We start from the raw sequence: 26,563 nt of genomic DNA on the forward strand, positions 1-26,563 counted from the left end.
TTTCCCTCAGAATTCTGAGTTCAATTCTGTTTTTTAAAGATATAATAAAAAATAAAAAGTTTAATTGCAAGTTCATAGCATATCTCGCAAAGACTTTTTCTTAGAATTGTGAGTTTACATCTTGTCACTTTTTTCTCAAAATTGCATGTTTTTATCTCACAATTCTGACTTTTTTCTCAGAATTGTGAGTTTATCTCACATTGAAAAACTTTGGAAATTCAGGAAAAAGTTTATATCTTGAAATTTTCATGTTTGTCCCTCCGAATTCTGAGTTCAGTACTGTTTTTTTTTTTTTTAAATAAATAAATAAAAAGTAAATTGCAAGTCTGTATCTCACAGTTCAGACTTTTGTGAGTTTGCATGTCACAACTGAGTATATATCTTGCAACGTATGAGAGAATTATGAGTAAAACGTTTTTTTGATAAGTGGTCACAAATTTCTTTTTTTGTTTTATTTTTTTTTATCCTATGGTGAAAATTTTATCCTATGGCTTCCGTATCACCCTCCATATTATAAAACAATTTACCTGTTTTTATAATTGACACCTTTTTTTCTGACATGCATTTAATCCAAAAAAGAGTGTTTGGCTGATTTTGTTGCTTCTGATGTTTTGCTCACCTCCAGGTCATTAAAAAACAGCCGTGAGTCGGCCAAGTTGAAGATCATCTCCTCCATCCACAAGCCCAGAGAAACAGCCTTGCCAGAGTCCTGGATCAAAACACAGAAAGCACGTCAAATTAGTTTTCATACCTGGTTTGAACGTTTCACAGAAGTGACAGGTGATGATTACATGACCTCACTGGGAGTAGGAGCGTGTGGCGCAACAGGTTTTTGTCCAACAAGAATGCTGATCACTCAGCGCAGTCTTTGTGCTTTCAATCAGAAGCGTGTCAAACTACAGCTATTTCTCTTTCTCTCTTGTTTTCTCTTCACATTGCAGGTAAAGCCTCATGCTAACATAAGCTAAGTCATTGTGCACTCCCGTTCCATGCCAGCTACGTACCTAGCTGCTAACTCCTCTGTTTGGCAGCGACTCAAACTGCAGGTGTCAGCCAAAGGTTAGTGTCAGATTAACTGCAAAACAGCTCTTCCTCTACACCTAATCATTGTTAGTGAATGGCGTAGCCACAGGAGCTGCAAGTTCGTCCTGCTTTAATTAAGTTAATAACCCGTAATCTGCTGCCATGAATGGATGACATTATTACAGGTGGTAGACAACCACAAAATAACAGTTGTACCACTTTAAAATTACGACTGAACAATTGAGAATGGATTTTAGGAAGGACTGTAATGAAGTTACGACATATGGTTAAAAAAACCCAACTTTTTTTGGCGACAACGCATTTGAAACTTATTGTAAATATATGATGAAATTTAAATGCTTGAAAGAAACATCATTTTCAAATTGACAACCTTTGTAATTGTACTTTTATATATTACTTAAACGTAATATATAAAAACAACAGGAAAATATATGGGTCAAAGACGTTAAGATGTCCACATTAAAATACATTTTCTATGGACATAAAAAGTCCATTAAATGTAAGTAAAGTGTCTACTTTTAAGGTTTCAAATTTTTTGGAGAATAAAATTTGGTTGAAATAATGTATGTTACATTGTCATTCAGTGTAACACAATATTTATGTAAAAATTCAAACAACAAGCTTATTCTGACTTGTACATATTAAGATATATAAAAGAATAAGGGAGCATTTTAAATTTTATTGTGTTTCAAATGAATAAAAAATTTGTGGCAATGGGCAAAACCTACAATAGTGGCAATTTTTTAAAAACTAATTAGTATTTGGGGTGAAAGTAATTTGTCTTTTATTATGTCATAAATTGATTTTTGTTGTAAATATGCCTGACAAGACTGTTAGACCGAATAACATTTTAGTGAGTGTCTTCTGTAAATTAGGGGAAAATGTATGATATTTATGTTTTGACCAAAAAAAACAAAAACAAAAATGCAATTAAATAAAAAAAAATGTTATTTAAAAAAAACCTTTTTTTTTAAAACAACAATTTAAAGCAGTATTACACGTATTGTTTTTATGCTTAAACCCTTTTTAATCTTTGACCCATATATAAAAAAGTAAAATATATTTCATATGATAAAAATTTTATTAGTAATTTTTTTATATTTACCCATATATTTTCCTGATATATTCCAGTGATTTTTTTTTTGTTTGTTTGTTTAAAATAAAATAAAAACATATTAGATATATTTATAATTGAGCACATGTGTAAATGTGCCATATTTTTAAAAAAAGTTAAATTGTTCAAAATCTGTCAATGTTTTAAAATATGATATTATTTTAAATATATATTTTAATATTATAAAATAAAATATTATTTTTAAACACTTATTTATTACACTTATTTTAAACACTTAAACACATTTTTAAATAAATTCATTTTATTTTAATTTATTTATTAATTATAACTTTTTTTGTTTGCCATTTAGGGTTGAGATAATTTGGACTGGAAAAAAACAGCCTTGTGTGCATATTCAGATATTGAGTTATGGGTGTATACATACTGACCAAGGATAAATGTCATCCTAATGGAAAGAGACTCCAATAACCTCTGACATTGACCTTAGCTTAAAAAACACATTAGCAAACTGGTGTCTTTCAACACCCTGAGACGTTTTGTATTCAGTAGGCCGAGTCTTGCTGTAGGCCAATCAGCCCAAACATGCTGTTTACAGTGATGGGCTTATGGCTTTGACATAAAGTACGTATAAAAAAAGCGAGTTAAATATCCTGTTACTTAAAGATGCGAAATCCGAGCCACGGCAATCGCGGCTCTTTGTATGACCGTAAGCGGCTTTGTCGTGACACACATCAAACTCGTTCCTATTTAACTCGAGCCCAATTTCAGTTTCATATGGATGTTTTCTTTGATTTGCTATCTCCAGTGGATTCCAGCCGCAGTTATAAGCTATTTTGGAGTCTTTTTCCTGGATCTGAAATTAGACACATTAGTCACGGCAACATTTCTGCAGTCCTCAAAAAGAAAGTCCAAAGATCTGCGCGCTCGAGACGGCCAGGCATTTCTCAGAGTCTCTTATGTGTCACGTCAAATCCGCAAGGGATCGTGGGAATTCAAAATAGATTGCGGGCCAAGAAAAAGAAACATGACCATTGTTTCCTCATCAGCTGCCTGGAGATTGCGTAGAAGTTCATGAGCCGTCAGTCAATACCAAGCGGCCAAATAACAAGTCTGGAGCTGAAGGAGCGTCATTATATCTTTCACTGTTCATTTAGTTCTTCCGCACTTACTGTCTGCTGACGACGGTTCTCTAAAACAGCTGGGGAACATATTTATTTATTATGAAAAATAGATCATGAGGGACTTTTGTTTCTGCTCGCTTTTAGGGCTTTAGATGGATTAAGATCAAACAAACGTGATTTGTACAAATTTTGCTACTTCTGCTGTATGTAGGACACATAAACCACCATTCACAATTTAGGTGACGTAAGATTAATAATATATTATTCAGCAAGATGCATTAAATTGATCAAAAAGACAGTAAAGACATTTATAATGTTACAAATGAATTCTATTTAAAAAATGTCTGTTAATCAAAGAATGCTGAAACAAAATGTATCAGTTTTTACAAAAATATGAAGCACTGCAACTATTTAACAATGTTTCTTGAGCAACATATCAGAATGATTTCTGAAAGATCATGTGACACTGAAGACTGGAGTAATGATGCTGAAAATTCAGCTTTGATCACAGAAATAAATTACATTTCAAAATATATTTATATAGAAAACTATTCATTTAAATTTGCATAATATTTAATTTTTTATATATATAAGGTGAATTGTAGATTTGTAAAAAAAAAAAAATACTAAAAAAGAAAGTATTGTCTTCCAAAACTAAAGCAGTGTAAAGTTCAGTGGTGCGAGTGGGAGAACTGGTTCGTACCTTGCCGAAGCGTGTGGAAAATGTCCCCGTGAGGAGCGAGTGGAAAATGATGATGGTCTCATCCAGGTCCCAAATAAACACTCTCTAAACACACATATACACACACACGATGAGTATGGACACACATTTAATCTGCTTACTAGTCAAGAAAGGTATTTACTCCAAAACACTGCATATTATCTCAGTGCTGTGTTTATGATAATAGTGGCTGATAATTTTAGTCGGTTCAGCCACATTTCACAGCTTACGGCAATGATAGGCAAACGCTCTTGAGCCATTGTTCATAAACGTATTACAGTTTTCTTTGTCTGGTAATCAAATACACATATCGATATTTTAATAAACAACATTAGGAAATACATGCAATAGAATCAGTGGAGGAAAGAATACACAAATGAGTAATTTTGTTCAAACCTGTATCACTTACAGTGATTTAGCTTTTAGTATTAAAACTTCAGCTGTGCTTTTTGTCATTTTTTTTTTATCAGTCCTCATATGTTTATTGTACAAAAAAAAGTTAGGACACTCTGCTAGAAATCTGTTCAGAAGAAATTCATACTGGTTTGGAACAACATACGGGTGAGTAAATAATGACAAAATGTTCATTTTGGATGACCTATCCTTTTAAACTCATTGTCATTTCCTTAAATGAGGTTGTTGCCAGATATCATTGCACAACTCTGTGTTGGATGTGAAAGTAATCCCCGCAGTACGGAGCACAAGAATGTTAATGAAAGGCGTTGTGTAAGGGACACCGTGAAGGCCAGCGTCTGTACCTCAATGTCAGAGTCCAGAGGGGGGACGGGGTCATTGGCCCGCTTCCTGCCTCTCAGCTTCCCATCTGAGCTGCGTCTCGCTGGAGCGCCTTCCTGCTCCTTTCCTGGAGTCGGAGGACTCGTGGGAGCGTGGTACTCTGCTATTACACACATACACACACACACACACGCATGTGATGACATATCGTGTACATACAGACATACAACCAAACATCTCAATACCAAAGCAAATAGTACTGAATGTTATAAGTTAGCACTATTGTATTACAAACTGAAATACATCACATATAATAATGTCATGTACCGTACAAATATAGCATCATTTGGTTACTTTAATATTTTGTACTATCTTTGTAATATTGAAACTTTGTTTTATACTACTATCAATTACATATAAAAACAGACATAAAGTCAAATATCTAGACATTAAAACAACATAAAGCTACCATCAATTTATTTATATATATATATATATATAGAGAGAGAGAGAGAGAGAGCGCTTTTTGTACTATTTTTGATAGTATATTATTTTTTCCACATTTCATACAGCTTTTTCAAACTATTTGTCCTTTATACAATTTAAAAATATTTTAATATAAAATAAAATATTATTTTTAAAAAAAATCATTATTTTATTTTGAAAAGAAAAGTCTAAGAGAGCCTTAGAAAAGAAGTATATTCTGAAGTATTTTCTACATTTTGGACTTTGCTTGTTGACAGTATTTTTTATATATTTTAGATGGCCTTTTAGTGTTTTCTTAAGTATTCCCTGTTGGGCTAAATATTAAATCAATTTGAAACTCAAATATATATAATATATATATATATATATATATATATATATATATATATTTGCTTTATAGTCAAATTACATATATAGAGAGACAGATTTCTGGATATTAAAGCAGCTTAAAGTCATAAATTTTGCAGTTTGGCAGATTTTCTAAAATATATATTTCATATAATTTTTCATGCTAATTTTCCTAGTATTTTCATTAATATTCCCTATATATATTGAGCTTTGCTTTTTTTTAAACTAAGATTCCATTTACAGAAAAATGTACAGTCAAAAATCTGGATATTTGAACTTGAAAAAGACCAATTATTGCTTAAGATGGCAGCATATATTTTAAACTATATTTAAGTATAATTTATATATTATATATTTATATAAAGTATTCCGTGTATCTAATATAAAAACAATAGTTATGTATGTAAATCATCCTCATCATTTCTCACCATAGAGCTCACCTGTGTGTGATTCCGGGCTGTGATTGGTCGATACAACGGGATGATCTGTGTGCTGATAGGGTATTGCTGTTGTGATGGCAGAGGGTGTGATATTGCTGGTTGTGATGTACGGGCTGTTGTAGTGTGTGTTGTAGTATGGCGAATATTGACTTTGACTGTAGCTAGAATACGTTGAGAAGTCCTGCTGGAAACAAAGACACAAATGAATCATCCCAGACTAGCCATACTACTTCCTATGTCTCATTTTGTTCATTTTTAGACCATATAAACTCATTCGTTAAGGGTTGGCTGATATACCATGGTGGTCAAATGATACTGTAATGTACTAAAAAAATGCCATGGTTCAATAAGTTTAGTCATGCCACTTTTCTTTTGCAATAGTGCAACAGTATATCAGTCTCCAAGGGTGGTTGTAGTCCATCAGTGAAGGTGCTGTGTGATGCATTTTCCTAATTTGACCCACCTGCTGTGCAGGACTGAATGGCGTTGAGCCTGTGATGCTGTTTGCACCCTGGAAAATTCCAGACGAAATGCTGCCGCCTGGAAAAGAAGCACAAAGCTAGTTTAAGAGAGTACATCGAGCCGACTGTGGTAAAGACACTCCAAAGCGCACGATCCAACACAAACACGACGCAGGAAACACGACAGGCAGCGGCCGAGAAACGGCTTGTGGACGGCTGGTGAAATATAGACACGTTTAAAGCGCTCAGAGAAAGTTCGCTTGATTTATGACTGCAAAAACAGTTCAGGTGAGAAAGGGCAGCGTGGAGCCCAGAGCAAATCCGTCTCCGTTATCGGACTTTCAGAGTCTGAATGTCTTTCTCCAGGCCTGTCTAGTTCGCTTTTTTCGGTCTCTTTCCCTTCATATTCCCGCTCGTTCGCTTTCTGAAACCTGCCCTAGATAAATGACTCTGTCAAAACAGCACGAAATCTCCAAGGAAGCAAGCAAAAAGTCTTCAAAGGGGGAGAGAGGGAAGCGGGCGAACGCCGGGGCCGTGTTTCTGATTTTCTCCACAGCGGTGAAACGCGAGGACCTTTGGCACCCGGAGAAGGGTTATTTATTTCATGCTACAGCAGGTCTCCTGTTGGAATTCGCCTATAAATCAAACGAGACCGGCGAGATGTAGCGCGAGACGTAGTAAGCGCGTTTTCCCAGACCCATTAGAAATCCATCCATTTCACGAGCAGACAATTTTACTGTAAATGATGTCTCGGGACGCTTATGAATGACCGTAAATCACTGTAATACATAATAGATTATATTATCGGCCATAGCACTAATAACTCATTGATTATGCTAATTAGACAGACAGGAAGCAGATGTCTTGTGCATTATGACATTGTATGTCTGAACAGTTCACACATGCTGCTTTACAAAAGTTTGTAATCAGTGAGATTTTGTTAATACTTTTTAAAAGAAGTCTTTTATGCTCACCAAAGCTGCTTTATTTGATTAAAAATACAGTAAAAACTGTACAATTGTGAAATATTATTACAATTTCAAATAACTGTTTTCTGTGTGAACGTATTGCAAAATATAATTTTTTTTTGCAGTGATCAAAGCTGAATTTTCAGCATCGTTACTGCAGTCTTCAGTGTCACATGATCCTTCAGAAATCATTATAATATGCTGATTGGCTGCTCAAGAAGAATTTTACAACATTTAAGAAACAGTTTTGTGTTGATATCCAAAATGAATGAAACCAAACATTTTTGTATGTCCATTTTTATGAAGGTGAAGATTTTTAGTGAATAATACCTTATATTCAGCCTAATGCTCACACCAGTGTTATTTTAGTATTATTTCTATACTATTATAGTTTTTGTTAATATTTAAAATGTTTTATATTTTCAGTTTAATTTGTAGTAATTTTATGCATTTTGGTCATTTAATTAGTTTTTTTTTTTTTAAATATTACGATTTAGATTTAATTTTTTATTATTTATTTTCATTTAGCCATACCAGTGCTACATTTAAGGTAACATTTTTAAACTTAAAAGTTTTTCATCTATTATTTTATTTTATTTTATTTCATTTTATTTCAGGTTATTTAAATTATCAAAAAAGTTTCACAGTTCTAGTTAATGACAAAAACCTTATCTCACACAAAGTTAACATATGATACATTTATGTTGCTTTTTCATACTTGACATCCTTTTTTTGTCCCCTGACAGCCTGTAGCTACTATTTGCTTTCATTGAATGGAAAAAATTCAAGCACTGTTAATTTTCTTTAAAGCATCCTCCTTTTGTGTTCCATGAAGAAAGATCAGACAGCTTTGGAACGACATGCGGGTAAGTAAATGATGATGACTAGTAAATAATTCTGTTCCTTTAAACCTGAAAACGTGCCTGGTGCCACTTCACCTTTGACCTTGACCGAGAGCGGTCAATTTCACACTGCAGGCAGAAGAGGGGCGACTGACTGTGATCCGACGCTCAGATCCCGTCTGAGACTCACTCCCACACTAACACGCTCCTCCAATGGCCAGTGTGTTGCGGAGGGGAGCGGAGAAAGGTTCTGACCTCCTGAGAGAGCAGAGAGAGACGCCTGACGCCAGGAGCCAGACCGCAGATAATGGGGAACAGGTGTGTGTGTGTGTGTTGGGGGGGGTCGACTGTAGACGGCACCTGAAAAGCTGTATGTGTGTCTGTGGGGATTTTGCTAACTATCCACCCAGCATAGATGTTCAGAACCATGTGTATTTGTTTATATCGTATCAATTAGAATGTTCATGAATATATTACACCATCAACCATCTTCAACATTGATGATAATCAGAAATGTTTCTCGAGCAGCAAATCAGCATCTTAGAATGATTTCTAAAGAATCATGTGACACTGAAGACTGGAGTAATCATGCTGAAAATTCAGCTTTGCGTCACAGGAATAAATTAATTTTTACAATATATTCACATGGAAAGCAGTTACTTTAAATTGTAATAATATTTCAGAATATTCCTGTATTTACTGTATTTTTGATCAAATAAATGCAGCCATGGTGACCAAAAGACACTTTTTTTTTTTCAAAAAATTTAAAAAATCTTACAAATTCCCAAACTTTCAAACAGTTGTGTGCACATTTTTATTTTTATTTTATATATATTTTATTCATAAAAGTTATTCATAAACTAAATTTCCTTTATTCAAATTACAATATAAAGTTGGCCCTATCACATATAAAGAATTTTAATTGTTTCTAATTGAACAGTCATGTAAATACAACACTAAACAACACTGAAAATAAACAATAATAATTAAAGAATATGTATTTTATCTAATGATATGCTTTTTGGCCACTAGATATATTTACTAAATTTACATGCTCAGAAAATCCAGATATTATTGAATAATTCCTGCAATAATTTACTTAATGTTTATGTTTATAGCAGCAGAAAAAGCACTAGTAGAAATCTTGATGACCTTAGCAACAGTAACTAAGGGGGCGGGACTAATGGTCAGTTGCACACCACTTTTCCTTATTTTCTCTGCATGCAAAGTGAGCGACTGCATATTTCCGATACTTTATTACTTGGTTTATTGCTCATTCCATGCTCTAAAATACCATGCAGATAAAATTATTTATAATACCTAGTTGTTTTATCACATGAAATGATAACACATGGCTCTTACAGAGGCGGTTGTGGCACTGACCGTGTGTGGAGTAACTGTAGAGCGTCTGAGCGGGTGGAGTACCGCTGAAGTTGGATGTGTATCCCAGAAGACTGCTCTGTCCTGGTGAATGACTCAAGCCATCTTCTGTTTTAATATCTGATCGGGTGAGAGAAAGAGACACGATCAGCTGTCAGGTCAGCTGTGATGTGCACTATTTAGGGCGGGTGTGAAATGACACTTACTGTAGGATGCCATGCTGTAGCCCTGTGTGTGATGTGTGTATGGTGTGTACGGACCGGCCGGTTGTAACGCGGGGCTGTATTGCGTCTGTCCGTAAGCAGCCATGACTAAGGACAGTGGATCTGTAAAAAATAAAAAATTGTATTTAGAGAAACACATCTTAAGAATAAATAGACAACATCTGTCTAATGTGATGTTCTGATTCAAAAACAAATGACTCTTATGAAACAGTTCTTTTAAATGGATGGATTAATAATACTAACAGTCTGTTATTTAACTGTAATTGAGATATTGTTATAGTTTTATCACTTAGAATGAATTTTAAATGTTGTTTTTATTTCATTAAAAAATTCTATAAATGATATATATATAAAATACAATATATATAATTTACATAAAATACATGTTTATTATATATACATATATAAATTTTCATTTTTGACATTTTTTGTAATTTTGTTGTTTTTGTAATTGTTTTTTTTTTAAAGTGTATATACTGTAGATATGTTTTTTTTAATCTCAGTTTTAGTTTTAATGTTAGTGCATTAGTGCATCAGTATACAAATAGCAGGAAAAAAATAAGTTATTGATTTTTATATATATATATATTTTTTTTTTAATATATATTTTAGAATATTTTAAGAATCATTAATGGAACTGTTAAGGAATCTGGAATCATTAATGGAATCCAATTTGCGAATGAATGATTCTTTTGCACACAAATTACTCTTATGAGCCGATATGAGGCTGATTCATGATTAAAAGGAACTGTTTCATAGGAGTCGTTTGTTTCTGAATCAAACTACACTGGTTGTGCTGTTTGTTGTATGCAAATACATGCATCTCAAAACCATGAGTCCCATCAATTCTTCAAAAGTACTAAAAGAATCATTAAGGGAACTGTTAAGGAATCTGAATCAAATGTGATTCAAACCCAAATAATCTTATGGTTCGGTTCTCTTTAATGAATCTGACAGATGAATCAGTCTAAAGTTTATGAGTTATGAATTGCTCAAAAGTACTAAAAGATTCCTTAATGGAATTAAGTTATGGATTTTGAACTGTTAAGTGGAATCTAATTCAGGAATGAATGACTCTTATGATTCATTCTCAAACTCATTAGTTATCTTGTCCTTATAAGTACTACAATTACTGTAGGTCAGGGGTGCCCAACCCTGTTCCTGCAGATCGACTTTCCTGCAGAGTTTAGATCCAACCCTAATCAAACACACCTGTCTGTAATTATCAAGTGCTCCTTGAGATCCTAATTAGCAGGTTCAGGTGTATTTGGTCAGGGTTAGAGCTGAACTCTGCAGGAAAGTCGATCTCCAGGACCAGGGTTGAGCACCCCTGCTGTAGGTAATTGGGATCATTGGGACCATTGAGTGGATTTAGTAAATCATTATATTCTGTACAATTCTTGATTCTCATCCCAAATCGTATGGTTTTAAACAAGCATTTCATGTACATCTACACTGGTAAATTAAAATTCAGCCACAAAATTCTCCACAAATCAACTGTAAAACCATTCATATGTAATTTGTCACTTTGAATTGAAAGTTTTGTGAAGAGTTTGCACAGAAAGTTTGCCAAACAAGTTTGCCAATGGGGAAAAAAATCTTATCTTGTGCTTTTTGCTTAAGTGCACGCTTCTTGTTTTAAGGATATTTTTATTGGAAAACAAGCAAGAAAATTTTTTTTGCAGCATATAAGCAAAACCCAGTGACTAGCTGTAATATCACTCACATGGCCTAAAATCGTCGCCTGATGTGTAGATCTAGTGGCTCCTGTGAATAAAAGAAACATTTGAAACGTTTTCTATCTGAACCACCATGAATGCACTAGAGGAAATTCATTACATCCAAACTGTGAAGTATGAATTTGATGCAGACCTGTGGCTGTCTGTCGTCGTACTTCCGCCTGCACGCGTTCAGCTGTCAGCTCTCCTGAAAAACACAGACCTGTTTGTCAGAAATGTGTGACCTAAAAAGCACACCGGGCTTCGGTCCAACAGCACGCATCTCGAAAGTAAAATACGAAGAAGGAACCAAAACATAAAAATGCACAAAGCGCAATTCATGTCTAATCGTGTCTTACACAGGGGGAAAAAAAGGTGAACGGGCAGTATTTCTCAATGACGAGGCACCTGCGGTTTCCAAAAACACACATAATTAGAATTCTAAGATACAGACAACAGTGAAAAGCTTGTTTGTATAAACCGGCTTGGTAGGACTGTGTTCCTGGAACAGAACAATGTGTAACCTGCGTTTTCAACCTGGCATAATTTGGCATCGGAAACCACAGGCAGGACGATGTGCCAGCAGTTCAGGACGGGCGAAAAAACGCTGGTTGTGCTTGCGCCTGTAATGTAAGAAATGCAACCGTCCCTGTTCTGTTCTGGGCTGGTAATGACAAGGTGTGGTATGTGGGTATAGTTTGCATGAATACAAATGAGAGAAGATATGGGTGAAACACCGCGAATGACCTTTTAACCTTGACTGTTTTTTTTTTTTAAGTTATTGCTCTTTCTAATGTACGTTTCATTTCATTTTCAACTTTGCCTTTAGACATTAGGAGGAAAAACGCGCAAATGAGAGCTAAGCTAAAATCAGTGCGATTTAATTTAATTTGTGAGAATTTAATGACAAATTTTTGGGTTTGAATTGAGATCTCTGATTTTTGATTGCAATATGACCCACCTCAACTCAGGACAAAAAACCGTCCTTGTCCTCTAATAAAGTCTGTATTTGTTTTCTCATCGCTGTCATAAAATATTACTAAAAACTATACTATTTAGTATCTCGGTACTAAAATAATACACTTTTAAAACAACTTTATAGTTCTTATTTATTTTTATTCAGTTATAGATATTTTATTATTGTTTCGGTTAATCTACAAGTCAATGAAAAATGAAATGTATATTTTCTTATTATTTATTAAAAAAAAGTATATTCTATTTATAATATATAAAACAATTTTTAAAAATGTTTTTGGTTTTAATTTTAATTTTAGTTAATAATAATAACCCTGCTACTCTGGTACCAGAATGTACATCTCATGCTGCCAAAACCTCATCTTAGACTAAGACGCATGCTTGCCGTAAGGTCGCTTCTGACAAAAATAAGCACAAAGCTGTTGTCTTCCTCTAAACTTCTCCCTGTTTTTCCCTCAGGGCTCCTCCATCTGTCGTTCGGGACGGAGAGACGCTCAATGTGAGCAATATCAAGAGTGCAGCTGCTGTCAGGAGCAAAGATGGAAAGGAAGGGCAGCAAAAAGGTGAAATAAGAGCCAAAACGAGAGCTTTCATACAATCACGCAAGAGTGGGCATGTACATGTGTGACCTCAAACGCAGATCGTGACGTGCCAGATTCAGCTCCTTTTTAATTAATCTGACAGTTTAGTGAATGATGGTTTGGCGGCTGCGGTCAGGCGGCACCCAACGAATGTTTAAAACAAACACAGACAATGTCTCGCTGCTGCTCGCTCTGTTTTCTCAGTAAACAATTGCGACACTACCGTACGTGGTATTCGTGATTAAAGAAACATATCATGTGACCGTCATAACGACAGCAAAGCTGCGATAATTCCATCGCTTGGCGTGTTAAAGGTGAAACTTTTTCCACTTCAAAAAACCGGTTACCTCTTAAGAAATGCATTGTACGTTGGCGTATGATATGGCGTATGATAGTATTCGATCGATACAAGTTTTTTCCAATAATGATGTCATCTATCTAAACAGTTAAGCTTAAAAGCTTATTTAAAATGCAATAAAATGATCAACTAAATATTACGCAATTTAACGGGTTGTATTTCCACAAACGCATCATAAATGAAACAATTTATACCAACAGGTGTCAGTACAGAAGTCTAAGACTGCCAATTGGCCACTAAGAAAAAAGTAATTATTATATTTTTTATATATTATTTTATATATTTTTAAATCTATTAACTCGAAGTCTTATATAAATTGATGGAAGCATTAACAAGATTTGCTAGCTAATCGTATTTGGAAAATAGTGCGCAAGTCATATTTTCATAAGAATTTTTGTGTGTGTGTGTGTGTGTGTGTGTGTTTTTTTAAATAATTTGCACTTAAAAGAGCAACATCAACCAGTGTTATTATTGGGAACTAAAACTATTCAAAATCGTTAATTGAAATAAATCTAAAATAAAATATTAATGTTAGGTTAAAAACTTTAAAAGTATATATATATATATATATATATAAAGTAACAAAATTATAAAAACTTAAATAAAAATAAAAACTGAAAATACAAAATTAAAGCTAATTCAAAATAATACTATAATAGTACATAAATAATACAAAAATAATATTGGTGTCAACATTATGCTAAATAACTTGTGTGTCTCACAAAGCTGTAATAAAATAAATTAACAATAAATTTAAAAATGTACAATAAGAAATTTGAAATTTTGGCTTGGCAACCAACTAAAATAAAATAAGTTTAAGTACTAAATTTACTAAAACTAAAAAAAACTAATAAATTAAAAATAAATAGAAATATTAAGAGAAAAAAAAAATAAAAATGTAAAAAATCACTATGAAAACTTACAAAAAAGTATAAAAACTTAAAAATAAGAAAATATAAAAATAAAAGCAAATTTAATTTATTTTTAAATTTTACAATAGTTCAAAAGCACTAAAATAACACTATTGTTTTGCTGAATAACTCATGGAGGTGAACGGCTGATTTTTCATTTTTGAGTGCACTATCCCTTTAATCTCATATAAACACACTTTCACACACATCTGCTTGTTTTCAGAAAACAGAAAGAGCAGTTCTCCAGGTCAGAGACGCAGCGATTGACACTGATGGTTTTCTCACACCTGCTGACGCACCACTCCTAACAAAACCTTTCCCAAGAAAATAAACGTGAGCGGGGACGGCGAACGCGGGCCGCCCAGCAGAGTCCTGACTTCCTCCCAGAGTTCCTGTGATGCGCAGTGTGTTTCCTGGTACGAGCGTGTCCCGGAGCGAGAGGGCATGGGAAAGAACGCTCTACCCCCTTTCACAGTGGTAAACTGAGCTAAAACAAACCCGGGACGGGGCACGGCCGGTCCAGAGCGCTTCACCTGGCCTCGCCGCTGTTCTGCTAGCGTTGGCGTCTTTCACGGCTATCGTATTCCACACAACGCCTTACATCATACATCACTGTGTGCTGTCACATCTATGTCTCTTTTTACCAAACATGAATGTGGCCATGAAGCAAAACTAGTTGAAGAACAACTGGTCGTAAGATGAAGCCTTCAACACTGGCTGTCCACTACTACTACTGTCTGTCTTTAACGGTTTATTAATTGTCATTAAAAATCAGTTCCTCTATGGACAAAACAAATATGATTTTTAACTTCTGGACCAGCCTGTTGCGCTTTGCTCCACATGTCCTGACAGGACCATTATGACCGGGTTAAGAGAGCAGGTTGTCTGTCTTTGAAACGAATCATGAGCCGTAGCTTTGCCATATGGCTGTCTGATTTACAGCGAGCTCTCCAAGCCGAACCGTGATCTAAACCGTTCAATCAAAGCTGCCAAACTGCTCTCTGGCCGGTAGCTGAAGGCTACGTCCCATATGGCGCTGGGCGCGGGTTCGCGGGTGACCGCTGCACCGCCTGAAGGGAAACCGCGAGACACGGTGACCTCACTGCAACAATGCAGCACTTCTGCAGCCCTCGTATTTCCAGCGTGACTCCAGACAGACTGCGAGCAGCCATCTGCCCTTTCATTTCCTCTAAACTCGCACGGGGTTTCACTAAGGGATCAATGGGGCAGGTAGTCCAGCTCCAAATATGAGAATTGATTAAATATAGACCATTTTTACATATCCCAGGTTCGCCATACTTGGCAAATTTTAAAATTTTAACTTGATTTACAATGTTATTCACTGTGGAAACGCATCATTACAGCCTGTAAAAAGAGTCTATTGTTCAGTTTAATTTTTCTGAAGCATGTATCCATCAAAGTGTTTTTTTTTTTTTTTTTTTTTTTTTTGCAATACTTCTTGTGCCCCAGTTTAACATGCAGAATTAACACTTGCATGCATGTGTTTTGAGGGTCAGTCTGAAAATTAAACCTGACCCACTATACAGTAAAGACACAAAATAACAACGTCATTTTCTGATGTTATTTTGCATCTTTTATTGAATACAAAAAATGTTTTGCAAGCAAAACCATCTGAATTTCCACCTTTTTTCTAAGAAGAATCTCAAAAAGTGCTACAAATTTACAAATACAAATAGATTTTCCTTGCAAAACTTTTCTGCTTGAGTTTGCTTTCTTTTTTTGAAAAATAAAAGGTTTTGACCTCAGTGCCTGAGCTCAACATTTCCTGAAAATACAGTAGATGCATTGGCAGCAGACCAACAGAAACAAAAGCTATTCACATTTTTCCTTGCAATACTTGCAATTCTGCTCAAGTGTTAATGCATTTGCTCGCAAATGTTTTAGCTATCGGACGCGATTGAAATGCAACATTTCCATTTTTTTCTGTGCCGTAAATTGCCATCCATAGTAAACTGTAGCGAAACTGTCGTTGAGGCTCTTCACCATTCAGTTTACCTCGTTATAGTTCAGCGATGCATTTGACATTTGGTAAATAGTCTTATCCAAACACTGAACTTATTCTAGCTAGCTAAAATACTGAAGTTATTGTTATAAACAGTTTTGCTTGTTTCATGTTCATTTTTCCTGGCAAAACATATTTTCCCATGTTTTCCTGTCTATGCTTCATATGCTACTTTTCCGTTAAAACCAGTAGTTTCGTATCGTAAACTCTTGTGAAAAGTGATAGTCGTTGAGACTCTTCATCTCACACTTTACCTCGTTATAGTTCACTGATGCATTTGACATTTGGTAAATAGTCTTATCCAAACATCAGGCTTACTCTAGCTCATTTACCGCATCATGCTGAACCTCAGAGATCTGGCTGTGCACGCTGTGGGAGTTTTTCAATTGATGCACTAAGCTGTGTTTTTTATTTGAAGCGCACACACAAACCGAACAGCTTGTCTGCGGCCGCTTGCCTTTGGGGCTCGAGCTTGTCTGCAGCCTTTGAACTCGGACTCTCGTAAATAAAGCCGGCCGGCCACACGCGTCTGCTCTTTAGCTCGCTAATGGAGCGATGGGGGGGCTGTAACAGCCTAGTAATGGTCTCTTGAGATGCGGCGGCGCTTACATCACTGTCCGGGGATTTCATCAATGCTGGAGCGCAGCAGAGCATGGGAACCCTGATAAGTGTTGCACGGATTCGACGAAGACATATATGCACAATGATGTAATGTACGATATAGAGGTGAGCAGCCAAAATCGTAACGCTAACCGTATAAATCACGATAGATGCTGGGAACTCGATTAGAAATGGTTTGCGTGTTACATAACTATGTAGTAATCCTCTATTTTTAGAAAATGTGGTAAATTAAAGAGTTAAAAAAGCACTTTGATTGGAACTTGATGGCCGCAAACCAAAAAATAAGATTATTCAAATTAAACGAAGCCTGACATCAGTGCAAAAACAGCTTCACTTTATGTAACGTCAAAAAATGTGAGCCAAAACAGTCAAACTGATATTATAAAGCCCGTTTTTTCACTTAATGCCATATTTACCTAAATATATCTATAGCACAATATAAACCACTGTACCATACTGTTTCCAAATGAATCATTTCTAAAACGTTTTAGTCTTTGTTCAAAACTTTCTCTTTTCAGCCAGAATTGTGACAATACTTGTTGTCCAGAAAATACAGCAAAGAAAGGTGATAAACGGGTTCACATGCACAGTGTGGAAAGTCCATATTTGAACATTTTGCATAATTTGCATTGCATCGTTTCTAAAACATTTCATTCTTTGTTTAAACATTTTTTCCTACAAAAACAATTCTGATGAGCGGTAAAGAGTTTGTGTGTGTATTTTTTGTGTGCTTCTCATGTTCGTCTTTGCTTTTCAGCCAGACTCGTACCAGTGCTGTATTTTCTGGACAACAAAGTAAAGAAAAGTGTAAAACAGATTAGAATGCATAAAATACAGTGCAGAAAGTTCATTGTTACATCAATGCAATTTTTATCCATGCATTATATTTCTATGTTTACACGTTTGTACTGCTGCATAATATAAACATATTAGAAATGTGTCATTTAGTTGTCCAGCAGCAAAGAAAAGTGTGAAAGAGTTTAGCATGCAAAAGATACAGTCCAGAAAGTCCATATTTACCCATTTTACTGATGCATAATATAAACTGTTGTACAAACTCTGTATTAAAAAAGAATAAAACATTTTCTTCTTTCCTCACTGCTTTTCAGCCAGAATCTTGACAATACTTGCTGTCCAGAAAAGACAGCAAAGAAAGTGTAAAATGGGTTTCAAATCGAATCATTTATAAAACAATGTATTCTTTCCCAGTTCCTGTTTGCTCTGTCAGCCAGAATAATGACATTACTGTATTTTAAGTAAAGAAAGTGTAAAATGATCTAGCATACACAAAACACATTTTGGAGAGTCCATATTTATACAAATCTATCCTTTCATACAATTCTGTATTCAATTTGAATCATTTCTAAAACACTGAACTCTTTCCAAGTTCCTCTTTCCTTGTCAGCCAATGCTGTATTTATTGGACAACAAGGTAAAATGTAAAATGAGCTAGCATGCACAAATTACAGTATGGAGAGCCCATATGTACACATTTTTACTATTGCACAATATTCACTGTTGTGCAATTCTGTATTTACAAAAACAATCCAGGTTCTTCCAGGTTCCTTTTTGTTGTTCAATACTTGTCATCCAGAAAACACAAAGAAAAGCAAAGAAAAGTGCAAAACAATTATGCACACACAAAACCCCGTGCGGAAAGTCCTCGGAAAGCTATCAGTTTTCCATCCTGCAGATAGACTTTTAATTTATTGGCTTCTGTTATTAAAAAGCCCAGCCCGGGCTCGGCCGCATGTTCCTGGCCACCATGTTTGTGTGTAACACTAACCGCCTGCCATGGTGGGCTCTGCTTTCCACATGACAGCCTCCAAGAGGAGAAAGCCACCTTTCATGCCAGCTTGTATGGAAGGATCCCCTCTCCCACCCAAAAACCCCCGACTTATGTGTAATCGACCCCCTCCGTTCAGACATTCGCCCCATCGGTTCCCAATTTCTCATCCTACCCATCCCCCTCATCCCTACTGCCGCCAGCCTCCAGGTCTGCTGGACCCTTCACCCCCGGAGCGCTGCCCCGAGACGTGGGTCACGGATGGGGACAGCTGGTGGACCTCCCAGGATCCGTCTTATGAGGGGATCGGTCAGGTAACACATCTGGCCTGTTGTAGTCGGGAGGCTCAGACTGCATTAAAACGGCTCGAGTGCATCAGAGAGAGAGAGAGAGAGAGAGAGAGAGAGAGCTGCATGCTTTCACAGCATGCAAATCACATGCACAACGAAAGAGCAACTATTCTTGGATAACATTTCACTGACTAGCCTTGTGAAAAGAAGTGTGCTTAATTGTATTGAATATACACTTGTAGTATGCTTCAGATGTTGAAATCTGACTGTACTTGCAGATAATACAATATTAATAAAATTAAAAGCCACAGTACACTTTCTCTTAACAAGACTATTTTTGAACACACTTTTAAAAAATGCACTTTGTAATAATGTTAAATTTAAAATTTTACTTTATATTTTAAATCATTGGTTTAATCTTTTGTTGTGCTTTAAAAACTATAAGTAATCTTTTTAAACATATGCTAAAGTCTACTTCTTTTTCACAAGGGTATAATCATATTTCAGGCTTGCAAAAATGCTTTCTGTTCAGTTATGAAGCTAGATTTTTACATTTCTAAAGAAACTGTGAGTGGTGTTTGCATGTGCAAAACTCCAGCCACGTTGTAAGGGTGTTGCAACACATTTGCTAAGGTTGTCCAGGTGGTTTTACTGAATTAAAAGTGTTTTTAGGATGTTTTGGTGGTCTCGTCTTAGCCCAAGTTTTAATGGTACTCAGTTTTGCCCAGTTTTATCATCCACTAGTTGTAAATCATCAGCTAGAAAAGTAACAGCACACCTCAAGTACGTAGCATGCATGCTGCAGGATGAGTTATGACAAATTTTATACTTTGGTTTAAAGCTTTGTTCAAATCACTAACGCTAAGTATATGCTATTCGGTGAAGCTTAAGTTGTATTTATCCTAAAATATTCCTTTGAAATTGAGTTTGGTGCTTGTTTGACTTGGATTTAAAAACCTGAGCTTTCGCATGACTTGCAAAACAGCCGTCTGCATAAAGTATCCACAACCCAGGAAGACTAAGTAGTTTATTCAGTTAGCAGTCTTGAACTTTTAACCTTGCGACACGGTAAGCTGCAAATTCTAACATCCCCGGCTTACATTGTTGTGGACAGTCACTGAATGATATATGACTTTATCAAAGAAACCTGTTGAAAAAGTTCCTGCTTGTTTGCCCTGAGGGCGGTTAGCATGTGTAAACGCGCCTGAGCAGCAGAGACGAGGAACTTTTCAGCTTATTCGAGAGAACTAATTTGTTTACATTGTATACGGTCCAAGTTTCTCAGTCGCCACCTTTGGAAATCGATTATGAAAGAGAGAATATAGTTAATCTGAAAAAGTCTCTTAATCATTGACATGTTGACTGATGTTGAGTTATTGACTGCAGTGTTGAGTTTAGGTGTTCTTGACTGTCAACTGGCAAAGCTGTTAACGCAATTAGTAGCGTAAAAAAAATCCCAAAATAAACATTTTTTCACATCAGCGCTAGAGGGTATAACGGTATACTGTGTGATGGTAGAAATGTCACAATTTTGCTTGGGTGCCATCAGACAATCAGCAGTGATGATGTTATTTTCTTATCAGCCTTCATTTGTTGCATGAATGTTGTGGCGTTTTTTTTTTATTCTTTTGATTTGCATCCATCAAGTTCCAAATAAAAAGAGAAAATAATAAGATAAAGCATCTATCATTTGTAAAATATTTAATGCACTGGATCACACACAGTCACTCAGCACTTTGCTTTATGACTCCATGACAGTGATGCATGTGACACTGGCTGCAAGTGTGTGTGTGTGTGTGTCTTAAGATATATGATAAGGACTAAAGGTTGGCAATAGCTGAAGAACCAGCTGCTGTTTGGTGAAAAGAATAAGACTGCAGGGAAAAGGGTTTAGATGACTCCGTGTGTGTGTGTGTGTGTGTGTGTGTGAAAGACAGAAACAGACTGAAAGGGAACTACAAAACTGTGCTGCTTTCTACTCGCATTAACATACAGAATCTCTCCACAGTGTATACTGTCATTTGTTAAGTCAAGCACCACTATTAGCGTTGCTTACATTTTTGGTTAATGATCTGAAAAAACTAAATGATGTGGAAAATCCCACAGGCTCACAATGAAGATGGAACTGAGACAGAAAAATAAGAGACTTTTCACTCAGAGCACCAAAGCACATTTTAATATATTATATACAGTATATATATATATATATATATATATATATATATTCCATAATATTTTATAGCATTAAAACTACATATATATACATTCCTATCTCAAAAAAAAAAATCACAATCACAATTTTAAAATTCTTCTATCTTTATATAATGAGTGCTTAGAGTTCAAAAGTAAGGCAAATCACCAAAAGGAAGTTTAGTTGTAATCAAAGATGATTAGAGCGTCGTCTGATCAAAGCGAGAAGTTAATTCGAAGTTCACCCTGCTGTTGACGGGCCTCTGACCATACGCGTTCCTGTATACTCGAATCAACAGTTGTTTTGGGAAACGACAGACCAGAAATTCAGAGCAAATTATTCTCCAAGTATGAGCAATAATAGTAGTGATGCTTCTTTTCCTATATCTGCATTACAGGCTTTTCATACCTTTAATCCTGAGGAGTGAAAAATTCCTTGGCCTGGACTTGAAGCCACAGTCGCGACTGTCTGATGATGTGGCAAAGTGTTAACTGTGACAACGGCTTTATGCTACCGATTACATTCAGTTGCGCAAGACTCACGAGACGTTCGGGAATCCCTCTATGGGCGCTAGCTAAATATTTTGCTCATTATGAGCGAGGTTATCTTCCATCTGGAAGCAGAGGATCGGTTGACAATTCAAAGCAGAAGCGGAGTTCAAGGCCTCCAGCCTCACCCTAAAACCGAGGGGTTAACGCCGGACGGCCCGTAATGAACCGAGCGACGATAAACTCAGGAAGAGCCGCGCTTCCTATGAAAATATTTATCATTCCAGAAACCTTTGGCTACAGAGGACTTTAGGAATTAATTTGTGTTTTCTTAAGAGGGGGCGTCTCAGGATGGGGAACTCGGGCCTCGCTTTGCCTCCTCGAGCAGGAATTGTGCAGCTTATTCACAATTTATTAGGATTAGTAATCAGAACCATGACGGAAGGAGAGCTCAGAATGAGACCTGATGTTATTAAACACCGAAAACGAGAGTGTCAAATCAAACTTGCCCCTGTGTGCATGACCTTTGATGTGCGTTTAACATTTTCCAGTGGGAAAAAGAATGTAAATAAGTGTTGGGTGCATTAATGTCTGTTTTCAGTCTGATCAATTTGTGTTCCGACGTATCCAAAAAAAAAAGTTTTGATTAAACTGACAAAAATATCTGCATGCTTCAAAATGGAGTTCTGCATTGTGATACTGAGAATAAGAGATCTGACTCCATTTTCAATGGATGTAAAATGTGAACGCAAAGAAAATGGTGTTCATTTTTGGTTCTGTTTGAATTTGGTTCTTTTAAAACAGAATCAAGTGTGAACAGACTGTAAAGTGACCACTTCAACTGGCAGCAAAAATTCCATTTTACTATGAATTTGAGAGAATTAAATGTGAACAGATAGTAGAGTAACATTTCTACTGGCAGCAGGAGACTTAATTTAATATGAATAATTTAATATTGTAATGCCATTTTGTTCTTTTAATTTAAATGTCTAAAAAACACCAAATGTTCATCATATTACAATGCTTTTTATAATAATCACAATATGTCAAGTTACCAAAGACAAAACTAGTTGCATTACATGGTTGTGCAGATGTTCTGCAATAAGAAATATTGTTCACTTAATCGTTGTCATGTTAGAAAAACAGAATCTGCTGAGTTGCATGAGTCAGTATTTCTTGGACTTGTTTGCGGTGTTGCAAAGTCATGGTGGTGGTAGAATCATTGCACATGGGAAAGATAGCACCGACATTTAGGATCACTACTACATCTACAACCGGTTTTGGATCTCAGTGTCCGATTCTGTATCTCTACTGTGGACCTGGATGGTTAATAATTTGGAACTCAGCAATAGTGACCTGCGCTCTTGTGAAACAAAGCGCTTAATGTATTGAGCAGGGGGTTGTGAGAGCTTCTCGAGGACGATGAATGCTTCTCTTTGAAAAATGCTTAGCAAGGCACCCTAAAATTACCTTATTAGTTTCCTGACTTTAAACATCGCCTCAGCGATTTCAGAGTAATCATCTAGAAAAAGAAAACTGCTTGTGTGAATAGACACGTATGCATAAACTAAGACTGCTAAAATGAGAGTACCAAGAGTGATTGTACAGAGTGAAACAGAATTAAATTAAGAATGACAGATGTTTAGATCTGAAAAACAAAGTATCCTGTTCAAAGACCTTCTACGTGATTAAGGAAATGGTTCTGAATAGCGCTAATTAAAGTTTCTTTGGTTTTTAATAATAGAAGGGGCCTTGTCCCATCAAAAACTGCATTTTAATCATGTTAAGCTTCCAATGATATAAACAAAAATAGAAACAACAACATTGCACATTTACATTTCACCTTTGTAGCTGATGGGAAAAGGCACTAAAAGACAACAATTTATAATAATTTAAGTCAGTGTATGGGAGGATCGACAGTTTTTTCTTTTGTGCATTTGGTCAGTGTGATGCTTAAATCTCAATCTGAAAATAGGTACTACATTAATACAAATTACTACAAATACAAAATACGTATCTACCTGATATGGAGCACTAATACTTTCACTTAACAGCTGAATGATTTACAGACAAATCTTTGATTTTAACTGTGTTCAAATTATAGTGCTTTTGATTCTATTTGCATAACATTTTGTTTATAAAACCTGCCTAAAATATGAATGGCAAATTATTATTATTATAATCTTGTGTTTAGATTATTTAAAAAACCCAGAAACCAAAAAACATATCTTAAGAACCTATAATAACACATCCAGTTTTTTTTTATTAATCTATGTATTAATTTTATTTTACCCTACAGAGCCAAATACAGCTCTTGAAGTAGCAGAAGGTTCTGAAGCTAGTAAATATTCAAGAGGCTCATCTTAATTTTTAAGAGCATGAACTGAACAATCTCAACTAGAATTTTTGACTAAAATCTACCTACAACATGATTAAAGCTTTTTTATATTGTTTGATTAAAATGTAGATATAAAATATGAATAAAAAAATAATATGAATAATGCATAACGTGTCTGTTTATTTTTCTTAATTAAAACGGAAACAATGCACTGCACACAGTACTAGATCTAGCCTTGTTTTATTTTATCTAAACTGAAAGAGGGTTACAGGGTTCATGAATTTCTATATGGTTCTAAACAATAGTGATGACTCTTTATTAGTTCTTCAGATCAGTGTTTAGGTTTCTTTTAATGCATAATATTTTTATGAATGTATATAGATATCTGCATATTTAAGCATCCTTTAAACTTCCTTAAAATGTTAACAAACGCATCATCTTGCATTTTCCAACAATATGGCTCATAGTATAAAGGATAAATAATGCATTATATTGTTAAGACAGGAAATGTTAGCGGTTCGTTATTGTCAAATACCCCACACAACAAGACAACTTTCATGAAGAAATGATGCACTCACCATATCTGAAGCAAAGCAAATGAAAAATCAGCTGTTACGTTCAGCAAAGTTTCCTCTCCATCCTGCGTGATGTGCGTTGATCAAAGCGCCGACGGACGGATATAATGTTGCATCCCGCCGCTGCTGTTACATTCGAATTTTGAAATTTTGAATGATCCGGCTGCGCGCGCGGTCAGATCGCGGTGTGTTCGAGAGCTCTGCCGTGTGTGTCTCGCTGCCTGCGTGTGTGGCGCACTCGAGTGCGCACTAATGTGAAGAAACGTTCAATAAATGAGCGATCTGAAGTTCCTCCTCCTACTGCTCCAGTCCTCAACGCGCGCGTGTAGCTCCACCGCAACGAGACCATCCTGCTCTGTGTGCGCGCGCACGCACATTTATCAACGCTTGTGAGGGTTGAAGTTTTAAAAATGTATCTCACAAATACAGTAAAACGTAAAAAAACAAGAATTTGAACTACTCTTTAATGCTTTATACATCAGCTATATGTTATATTATTTTGTAAAAGTTTCTAAAAATGCTAAAGTGAATCTACATTGTATAAAAACACTAAATAATGTCTTACTCGAAATGTATGACTGCAGACAGGTGTTTAAGGGTAGGGGATACAAAATAACATTAGTTCAGTATAAAAATGCAAATCAGCAACAGGAAAAACAAACTGTCAGAAAAGTTATTAATGGAGGTTCCCAAGGAAATCCTGATGAACACATTTAGATGATTGTGATTTGTCTTCATTATGAAGGCATAGTGTATTTTTAGCAGATTTGTATGCTTGTGCAAATTACCTTGAATGAAGCCTCACACACTGTCAAGTGAAAAAACTGAAGTCAAATGAAATGTGTGATTTCCAGCCAATGTGAAAGAATACTAATTTTAAAAAAATAGCTTTGACCTACAAGTGGATAAACATGCTGATTTTTGTTCCTCTTCTGTAGAGTTCCCTTTTATTATGAGGTGAGTTTCCCCTTGGAAATCAGTGACAATTTGTTTCCAAAGGTTCATTTCAAAAACAGTCAAAAGAAGAGGATAAATCATCATCATATCGTTATCAACAGAAATATCCTCAGGTATTACAGTATGCGTGTACATTTCATTTGCATTGGAGGGGTAGTGGCGTTTCATTATACTCATGTTCATACTTATACTCACCCATGTTCATCATAAGTATGTTTGTAAATGTAAACATACCCTAATTATAAAACACAATTCTTTTAGTGACTCTCACTTAAAAATGTATTCTATATCAACTATATAAACTATATTGTCATGATGGTACATGAATAAAAAAAAAGTCAAAATTATGAGATATAGGCCCCGTTTCACAGACAGGGCTTAGCCTAAACCAGGATTAGGTCATAGTTCAATTTAAGTAGTTTAGGAAAGTATACATTAGGAAAAACATTACTGGTGCGCATCTTGAGACAAAACAAAGGCACTGATATATTTTAAGATCAGTCAGTGCAAGTTTCTTTCTTACATTTTAGTCTAGGGCTAGACTTAAGCCTTGTCTGTGAAACCGGGGGATAAACTCTGAGATGTGAGAAAAATTCAGAATTCTATTTTTTTTTTTATTTCGCAACTTTCTCAGAATTGTGAGACATTTTTAAAAATTTTGAATGATACAGACTTCTATAAGATGCTGTGTCTCTTTAAGAAAGTTGATGAAAATCTATTAACTTGTCATTACGTTAGGTGAACATTAGGTGAAACAAACAAAATATTCAGGCCAATCAAGTTGTTAACGACATTTCCTTTGTCTTTCACTGTCTAGTTTCCCAGTACATACCAGATTTGTGAGGTGAGTCTGAACTAGTTTACGAGGCTTTAAGAGATTCTCTCAAACAGTGATGCTGAAAATGC

The 26,563-nt window shown here is 35.5% G+C and overlaps 1 protein-coding gene across 3 annotated transcripts in view; it reads right to left on the reverse strand.

Annotated features, from left to right (window-relative positions):
- eya2 (EYA transcriptional coactivator and phosphatase 2) overlaps window positions 1-24,984 on the reverse strand; it is a 35,700-nt gene extending 10,716 nt beyond the window's left edge. The window contains exons 1-10 of one of the 3 annotated variants that reach the window (XM_051113242.1): window positions 24,704-24,984; window positions 11,718-11,771; window positions 11,572-11,612; window positions 9,828-9,947; window positions 9,625-9,741; window positions 6,434-6,510; window positions 5,971-6,151; window positions 4,720-4,859; window positions 3,944-4,027; window positions 620-709 (exon numbers count right to left, since the gene is read on the reverse strand). In XM_051113242.1, the coding sequence (XP_050969199.1) occupies window positions 620-709; window positions 3,944-4,027; window positions 4,720-4,859; window positions 5,971-6,151; window positions 6,434-6,510; window positions 9,625-9,741; window positions 9,828-9,930 (792 nt within the window). In that variant the 5' untranslated portion in view covers window positions 9,931-9,947; window positions 11,572-11,612; window positions 11,718-11,771; window positions 24,704-24,984. Of the gene's footprint in view, window positions 1-619; window positions 710-3,943; window positions 4,028-4,719; window positions 4,860-5,970; window positions 6,155-6,433; window positions 6,511-9,624; window positions 9,742-9,827; window positions 9,948-11,571; window positions 11,613-11,717; window positions 11,772-24,703 lie in introns of all 3 variants that reach the window. The other 2 variants (XM_051113243.1, XM_051113240.1) reach the window with 2 other exon arrangements.
- Window positions 24,985-26,563: the final 1,579 nt, after the last annotated feature.

The sequence above is a fragment of the Labeo rohita genome, chromosome 6 (genome assembly GCF_022985175.1).
Source record: "Labeo rohita strain BAU-BD-2019 chromosome 6, IGBB_LRoh.1.0, whole genome shotgun sequence".
Classification (NCBI taxonomy): Eukaryota; Metazoa; Chordata; class Actinopteri; order Cypriniformes; family Cyprinidae; genus Labeo; species Labeo rohita.